This window comes from Phaethon aethereus (assembly GCF_964289735.1).
Source record: "Phaethon aethereus genome assembly, chromosome: 3".
Classification (NCBI taxonomy): domain Eukaryota; kingdom Metazoa; phylum Chordata; class Aves; order Phaethontiformes; family Phaethontidae; genus Phaethon; species Phaethon aethereus.
In genome coordinates, this window is record NC_138576.1 from 21,607,942 (window position 1) to 21,617,521 (window position 9,580).

Consider the following 9,580-nt stretch of genomic DNA (forward strand, 5'->3'; position numbering starts at 1 on the left):
TACATCTGAAAATGTTTTTGAGTTTATTTTAAAAAGCAAGACTGATCTTTATAGGCCATGCAAGTTAATTCTTTTAGAATTTTATATTGCATGATTTTTAATTACTTTTAGGGAGTTTACTTCTGAGAAATATATTATGCTCAAAGTATTACTTATTATGTGGTATTGGTTTGGACTCTGGTCTAGAAGAGAAGATCTACCTGCTATACCTGAATTCCATTGTCTCTGTTCCTTTTCTACTGAGAAGTATAATTTTGTCCTACTTTAATGTAAAATCAATCTCTGCAGAAGTCTCTTAAAATTCAATCAAATATCTTCTATATTTATAGTCTCCTAGATGTAACTGTTTTATATTGAACAGTTGCAAATAAAATAACTCTGATGTTTAAAATGGCAATATTATATTGTTTGAACATAGACACTACTGCAATTTGAAATGCTTTCAAATCTCCCGGGTATCCCCAGGGTGCCAGCAGAGAACAGACCACAGGATATGTGCACCCTTGGGGGCCAGAAGCAGGGTGCCAGGTGGGACATCCTATGGCAACTAACTCTAGCCCAGGATGACTAAATGTGGTGATCAGCAGTCTGGGAGAGAAATCCAGCAATCATGCTTGTAAACATGTCGCCTGTCCTATGAACGTCACTAAGAAAGTAAAATCACTCCTAGTCAAAGAATACGTAATTGATATACATTACACATACGAAGTTTTCCTTTGTGAATTTATGAAGCTGCATTTTAAAAGAAAACATCCATGGAACAATTCTCTCAGAAGTCAGTGTATTTTGCACATAAAAAGAGATTAAGTTAAACTGCCATTGCTAAACCCTCTGCAGTGCCAATGTATTTTCAGTTTAACAGTAAGCGCCAACAAAAGAGATTAACATATATTTTTTCTTTTACTTACCAAAGAGGATATCTTTGCCTATCTGAAGGAAAGAAAGGAAAACAGCTGTGAAGGCTATAGCTGCTGAAATTCCCAAAATAATGAACACTTTCATCTACAAGATAGAAGACATAATTGTTGACAAAATACATACCTTCATCTTCTAATTATAAACCATACTATAAATAATTTCCTACATATGGTAAATTTTACTTTTAAATTAGATTTGTAGCCACACGTTTGACTATGTGTTTGAAGTTCAAAATATTATTTTTTAGCAATAACTGTAATTCAGTTTCTCTTTTTTCTTTCCTTCCTTATTACTTTTTTTTCCACTTTGAGGATCTTCTAGCACAAGGAGATACATCACTTTATTTTATAACATAACATGTTCTGACAATATTAGCAACACTTAGCCTACGTATTAGAAATTCAGCAATATTTTACCATTCATTTTGAACTTCTCTGTGCACTAACATGATTTCATTGTAAATTAGTCATTGCACATAAGATAGTGAAATTGGCCAAACTAATAAATAGCATCAATCAGACCCCTCTATACTTCTATTCATGTGTAACTGTGGTATCAAACCAGCACAATGAATATGCTTACATTGCAAATGTGGGCTAGTGCACTGGTTTTCTAGTAGTTATTACAGAAGTACAAATATATAAACTATGCAAGAATTAACATTTTTTACATGTGCTATGTTGAAAGATTTAAAATATTTTTAGCTCTATATTCTATAAACTTATTAAAATTAATAATAAATCAACTCAAAAATTTCAGGGGAGCAATATTTCCTATAGAAATCAATGTGAAAACACCCCTTCTTTTTATATATCATGAGTTAATATGATGAATTTCTTCTGGAAAATGGCAAGCAAAAGTTTTATAGTCTGACCTTCTGTCTGTTGAGGAGATTATCTTCCACAGTTCTGTACTTTCTCAATGGCAGCAACTGTTCTGAAATCTGGAAGTGAAGTGCTTTCCAGGGGCCTAGCTTACGCTATCAGCTTTATGCACTGGTACTCACTCAAGCTTTAAAAGTGCAAATTATGTCAAAATCGTTTTGGCCACACTACGTTCCCACAAAGCACAAACTGACGTTAATGCTTGACTTGTTTATTTTCGTCCTGCTAGGAACCAAGACTACCTGTGTAGTCAGTTCTGGTATCATAGCTGTTTTCATGGAAATGTGAAGGACAAATGGTCAGACAGAAAAAAAAAAAACCTGCCATGTTATGCAGTAAAGTAAATTCTAGCACACTTTTCATTAGTTCTCTTTGTCAATGTATTTGCCCAAGAACGCAATTTTGTGACCTATTTTAAGTGTTCTAGCATTGGCGCTTTACCAAAATGACCTTCTTAAACTCAGATGATCACTCCCAGATTGCCCACCAACTTCCTTGCAGCAGTTTTTATTTTGTTTTATTCTCTTGGATAATTTATTTCACACTTCTGAGACTACCTATTTTTATTTAGTTACCCTTTTCATCCCAATTCCTTCTTCTAAATCAGTATTTTGACCTAAAGAATCGAAGTGGCTGTTTTTTCCCATTTCATATATGGGCAGAGAGATCAAAATTGGAGCTGGAATCAGGATTGAGAATTTACCAATTTCATTTTTGCTAGTGTTGACAGAGAGATCGCAAGGTGGAGCCAAAGATCAGTTTTTGTCTCTGCAATAGGTGATAAGTCAAGTAGGGGTTGGGTAGCAGGGAGCATCCTGGAGATGGTGACTGTGGTATATGGTAGTGTAAGAAAATCTGCATGCATGTGAACTGACTGGAGGTAAAGATCAAGATTATTACTACTATTATTATTATAGCAAACTTAATCTCAGGAATATCATCCATAATCTTGTTCCCTGCGAAGGTGAGTGGACATAGGTGAAAAGAAAGCAGAGAATAAAGGGAAATAGACCTATACTGGAAAAGTAGGTTTATACTCCTTGGTTGGGGGCTTTAAGATTGCAGACAAGAAGTCAAACTTGCAATAGCTCTTTAAGCCCATTCTAAATCGCAAATCTTTTAAGGTTGTTTCACAGAATCATAGAATTTTTGGGTTGAAAGGGACCTTTCAAGGTCATCTAGACCAAACTCCTGACAATGAGCAGGAATATCTTCAACAAAATCAGGTTGCCTAGAGCCCTGTCCAACCTGACTTGGAACGTTTCCAGGGATGGGGCATCTACCACCTCTCTGGGCAACCTGGGCCAGGGTTTCACCATTCTCATGGTGAAAAATTTCTTCCTTCTATCTAGTCTGAATCTACCCTCTTCTAGTTTAAAACCATTAGCTCTTGTCCTGTCGCAACGGACAACTTGATGAAAAGTCTGTCCCCATCTTTCTTAGAAGCCCCCTTTAAGTACCGGAAAGCTGCAAGAAGGTCTCCCCAGAGCCTTCTCTTCTCCAGGCTAAACAACCCCAATTCTCTCAGCCTGTCCTCTCAGGAGAGGTGTTCCATCCTCCTGATCACTGTTGCAGTCCTCCTCTGGACCTGCTCCAACAGGTCCATGTCTTTCCTGGGCTGAGGACGCCAGAGCTGGATGCAGGACTCCAGGTGGGGTCTCGCCAGAGTGGAGTAGAGCGGCAGAATCCCCTCCCTCGACCTGCTGGTCATGCTAGCAGCCCAGGATATGGTTGGCCTTCTGGACTGTGAACGCACATCCCTTGTTCACATCCAGCTTTTCATCTACCAGTACCACCAAGTCCTTCTTGGCAGGGCTGCTTTCAATGCCTTCACCCCCCAGACTGTACTGATGCCAGGGGTTGCCCTGAGGCATGTGCAGGACCCTGCACTTGGCCTTGTTGAACCTCATGAGGTTCACACGTGCCCATGCCTTGAGCTTGTCCAGGTTCCTCTGGATACCATCCCTTCCCTCAGGTGTGTGAACCACACCACTCAGCTTGGTGTCATCTGCAAACTTGCTGAGGGTGCTCTTAATTCCACTGTGTATATCATTGATGAAGATACTAAAGAGTACTGGTCCCAATATGGACCCCTGAGGGACACCGTTTGTCAGTGATCTCCATCTGGACATTGAGCTGTTGATCACTACCAGAGGGATGTCATCATCCAACCAGTTCCTGATCCACCCAGCAGTCAACCCATCAAATCCATCTCTCCAATTTAGAGAGAAGAATGTTGTGGGGTACCATGTCAAAGGCCTTACACAAGTCCAGACAGACAACGTTGGTAGTTCTTCCCTTCTCTGCTGATGTAATCACTCCATCCTAGAAGGCCACTAGGCTGGTCAGGCGGGACTTGCCCTTGGTGAAGCCATGCTGGCTGTCTTGGATCACCTCCCTTGCCCTCCATGTGTCTTACCATACCTTCTAGGAGGATCTGTTCCATGATCTTCCCAGGCACAGAGGTGAGGCTGATGACGGGTCTGTAGTTCCCAGGGTCCTCCTTGCTACCTTTCTAAAAAATGGGTGCAATGCTTCCCTTTTTCCAGTCAGCGGGGACTTCACCTGACTGCCAGGACTTTTCAAAAATCATGGAGAATGGCTTGGCAACTCCATCAGCCAATTCCCTCAGGACTCTGGGATGCATCTTGTCAGGTACCATAGACTTGTGCATGTTCAGGTTCCTCAGATGGTCTCAAACCTCATCTTCTCCTACACTGGGAGGGATTTTGCTCCTCCAGTCCCCATCTTGCAGTCCAGCCACTCAAGAGGTGTGGGAAGAGACACTGCCAGTGAAGACTGGGGCAAAGAAATTATTGAGTACCTCAGCCTTCTCCTGATTGTTTTTCTTTCCTTACAGAAGAAAACATAAAGAAGACTGACTTCTTCCATGAGACAGGAAAGCATTGAGAAAAGCTGATCCATTCCAAAGCTCCTAATAGAATAAGGAGCTTTCACCTATATCCTTTCATACACTTCGCAAGTATCACAGCTTTCATTTCTAAGAGTTGAGGGGCTTTCTTAAAGCGAAAAAGAGGTCTGATTTTCTTTGCAGTTTCACAGTAAAAAATCAAAGTTTCCCCTTTTTCTTCAAAAGGAGCTTACCTACATCCAGTTTTTTTTTTTCAACATGGATCTCAACCTTTGCTCATTGGTTGTAGTTGAAATATTTAGCAACAGTGGGCTTTAAATGGTTACATGCAATAAAGGGATCTGTGATGAAAAATTGGAATGGCAGTATATATCCTGTATTTTCCTGATTTTAATTTAAGCGTATAAATGTTTAAATCCTCACTGACAGTCAAACACAGTTTTAGTTAGAAGGTGTGGGAAGTCTTAATTACACTGGGCTGATAAGACACAGTTGTATTCCCATTCTTACGGGAGTTCATTTGGAATCCCATTATTGAAATCTGCTGAAAGGGAATTGAGAGGGCAAATTTTGGTGGCCCAAGAAGACCCTTAATTTTTTAAAGCCAAGATTCATATATTGCCTTCATGTCAGTCCAGATAATTTGGATGAACATCTTGCTGAATGTATCCCCTTTGCTCTGGATTTTTGGTTAGCTGCCTGTCTTTAGCAATTCTTTCTGCAGAAAGTATGTCAGACCTTTCTGCCCAGCAGTGAAACTGCACAGATCAATGACTGCCTGAACATGGAATGCAGACAAGTATAAAAGAGTCCTTATGCTAAACAGCACTCAAGAAAAGGAGCAGTGAACCTTAACAGTTAACCATATTAATATCATTAAGTTTTAAATTGACTCATTCAGTTTGTTATAGTCCCAAGATTTGAATCTGCACATGAAGAACAGTACTGCATCTGTGTTCTTAAAAGTTAAAGACCTATAAAGTAATTCTTTGAGTTGTTGATAAAAAGATAGATTCTATACAACAAAATATCCCAAAGCAATAGAATTTCAGGGTATTCACACATAAGAATTTCTGCAGACCTACTACGATATTCAGAAAAATTAGCCCATACTGAAAATATTATGCAATTGTAACTGATGTTTGATACAGGGAACAGACACATTTCTGTAACCTCAGAACAGCTCTTACATTTGCACTGTAACAACCTGCAGCCCTTCCAGGCTCTCTGAGGCATCATCAGTTCTTACAAGCATTGGATTAGAGTGAGAGACGTCCAAGATAAATCTGTGCAGCTGCAGGAGCAGATTACACTGGTTTGTCGTGTTTAGTGACAATTCTGGGCTCTAGTGTGGCGTGAAGGACACTCTGTTAATATGGATGTCTAATCTATAACAGAAAAATTAGTCTCTGATCCCTTCTGGTTATTAAAATTCCAAGAACACTCTTTTGCAAGAGGGGAAAAGTGCATATAATTGCGCAATATTCCAACAGAAAAAATTTTGCTGAAGTTCCAGATAAACATCATACAAACAGCAGCAATTAGTCTTATTCTAGTTAGTTCAGCAAAATGTCACCAAGTCAAAAAATGCAAGAAAAAGGTGAAAGGAAAGTAGTTTACAAGGAGAGATCAATTTAGCTGGGTTTTGTCGATACCATGACTCCTAGTCACTTTAAAGCACTTATTTTTTTTCTAGAATTAATTCCATTATTAGAAACATTTTTTTCTATTATTCTTGTTAGTTAGAGAAGATGTTGCAGAGGTGTCTTCAGTCAGAAATGGGATGAAAAGGGTGAATAGGTGACACTCATTCACTGTTTATTCCACTACAAAACTAGGGGTCAAGTAGGTGGCAGCTTGAAAAAAAACAAAAGGAGGCAATTATTTAGACAACACATAGTTGCACCGTGGAACAGCTTATGTCAAGAAGCTGTGGTAAAAGAAGTTTATAAGTACGAGTTCATAAAAATATTTTGACAATTTCATGGAATAAAAATATGTATCAAGGCCTATGACATGCAAGATTTGTGTCAGGAATTTAATGAATCACAAACTGACTGTGACTGGAATTTTTCTTGTTGTCCTTTTACAGGCTTCTCTCAGCACCAACTGTTGTTTTTTTCAAATGCACAATACAAAGCTCAATGGCTTTTAGGACTAATTTCTATGGTTTATGTTTAGACTTGAAGGTCAGCTTAACTGGTATACGTAGCTGTCTTAAAGGATAAAAAATAAGTGAAGAAATACACTTACATATAGTGGACAAACACTCTGTAGTAACTAAATAGTTCTGGTATTATTTTAGTCTTTTTATAAGGCAGTGAATAATAGATTGGCAGGGGGTGGGGAGTTGTTTAATTTTCCTCAGGCTCTGTGATTAAATTGTTGTCACATGATTAACAAATACTTAAAAAGATGTGGAAATAAAATGAAGTATACCAGTAAATAACTAAATGGCTGTCTACAGTAACTAATAGCATCCAGGTTAGTAGCCAATAATAAACTGGCTGGATGGCTGGGCCCAAAGAGTTGTGAATAGAGTTAAATTCACTTGGTGGCCAGTCACAAGTGATGTTCCCCAGGGCTCAGTATTGGGGATGGTTCTGTTTAATATCTTTATCAATGATCTGGATGAAGGGATCGAGTGCACCCTTCAGCAAGTTTGCAGATGACATGAAGTTGGGTGGGAGTGTTGATCTGCTGGAGAGTTGGAGGGCTCTGCAGAGGGATCTGGACAGGCTGGATTGATGGGCAGAGGTCAACTGTATGAGGTTTAATAAGGCCAAGTGCTGGGTCGTGCACTTTTGTCACAGGTACCCCATGCAATGCTACAGGCTTGCAGAAGTGTGGCTGAAAAGCTGTCCATCAGAAAAGGACCTGGGGGTGCTGGTTGACAGCCGGCTGAACATGAGCCGGCAGTGTGCCCAGGCGGCCAAGAAGGCCAACAGCATCCTGGCCTGTATCAGAAATAGTGTGGCCAGCAGGAGTAAGGAAGTGATCGTGCCCCTGTACTCAGCACTGGTGAGGCCGCACCTCGAATCCTGTGTTCAGTGTTGGGCCCCTCACTACAAGAAGGACCTTCAGGTGCTGGAGCGTGTCCAGAGAAGGGCAATGAAGCTGGTGAGGAGTCTGGAGCACAAGTCTTCTGAGGAGCGGCTGAGGGAACTGGGGTTGTTCAGTCTGGAGAAGAGGAGGCTGAGGGGAGACCTTATCGCTCTCTACAACTACTTGAAAGGGGGTTGTGGTGAGGTGGGTGTTGGTCTGTTATCCCAAGTTACTAGTGATAGGACAAGAGGAAATGGCCTCAAGCGGTGCCAGGGGAGGTTTAGATTGGATATTATGAAAAATTTCTTCACTGAGAGAGTGGTCAAGCATTGTAACAGGCTGCCCAGGGAAGTGATGGAGTCACCATCCCTGGAGGTATTTAAAAGACCTGTAGATGTTGTGCTTAGGGACATGGTTTAGTGGTGGGCTTGACGGTGCTAGATTAATGGTTGAACTGGATGGTCTTAAAAGTCTGTTGCATCCTAAGAAGGAAGAGAAGAACTTTGGACCTTTACTCCTGCAATAAGTAGGCTTGAAGAAAGAATAGGCAGCTTGCTGGTCTGGAAGAGTTTGGTCGTCTGTGGCTGAATAAACTATTTAGCCATCTGGATGACTAGATGCCTCGTTTTCCAAATACCATGGATGTTCTCTAAAATAATATCTCTGCATCTGCAGATTAGCTGTGGTCTCATCCTGAAGAAGCAAAGTTTTCCCAGGCTGGTGTGATATACCTTACAGTATTATCTTTCCTTAGGCTAATGTTTTGCCTTGAGTAAAATCAATAGGATTTGGTCATTACAGACTAATTTTAGTGTATGATGCTGAAATTATGTTCTCAGATAAATTACTTTTCTCAGAAACAGGTGGAATATAACATGTAAATAACTGGCATTACTAAAATTCAATGAACATTAACTTATAAATCTATAGTACTTGACATTGTCTTGTTCAAATGTTGATTTAAACTCAAATTGACATTATATCTCATGCATGCAAACAATATTTAAAACTCAAGTTACAGGAAGTATCCCTAAGAACTTTTTAAAATGTGCTTTGTGATAAATGCAGAACAAGACTCTGTAAAGGTAAATTTAACTGCAGAGGGGAGTCCACTCAATTTCTTGTGTCTGAATTCATGCCAACTCTGTATATCATTGTTTGAAAACTCTGCCTTAACTAAAGAGCAAATTATGATTTATGTGGAAGAATGTGGAACAGATGAACAATTTTTAAGCTCTATAGAAGATCTGAAACTCAATATCTTGAATCACAAAGACTTTTATTTTTGAAATGTGTCAGAAAATTAATCTTTTGTATTGATAAGCACTGATTTCAGACAAAACTCAATCTCTTTTGGACATAGTTTTAATGGCAAGATTAATGATGAGATTTCTGCCTTCTTACAATGCATGGCCTTCTTGCAGAGACCACGACAGTATCATATAATGAATGTCTTCAATTTATGTCCTTGGATTTATATCCATAATTATGTCTTGGATTTAAGGTTGGTAGGTAGATACATCATATGTCAAATAGCCATAAAGCTGATCAAATACTAACAAAATAACAAGCATGACCTTTTGTAACTTATCAGAAAACAGAAATTGACTTAGGAAAATAAAAACAATGACCTCATAATACAATTATGACAGACCAATTTTAGTATTCTCCCTGCTGTGAATGAGGCAGCATGGTTAGTAACAACAATCCTCAAGAAGATTTAAGATTCCAGAAGAAAAACTAGGGGGTGCCAATACTGAGAGTGATTTGTTGGAATACTCAAAGTGTCCACAGATGACACATGTTCCTGTCCTCCTTTTGTAGTGCTTTACAATGAGTGAAATATTCTGAATACTTCCAT

At 39.4% G+C, this 9,580-nt stretch overlaps 1 protein-coding gene across 1 annotated transcript in view; it reads right to left on the reverse strand.

The window, feature by feature from the left end:
* TPO (thyroid peroxidase) overlaps positions 1-1,002 on the reverse strand; it is a gene marked incomplete at both ends in the record, with an annotated part of 46,219 nt that extends 45,217 nt beyond the window's left edge. The window contains one exon of the mRNA XM_081998006.1: positions 909-1,002. Coding sequence (XP_081854132.1) covers positions 909-1,002 — 94 coding nt within the window. The remainder of the gene's footprint in view (positions 1-908) is intronic.
* Positions 1,003-9,580: the final 8,578 nt, after the last annotated feature.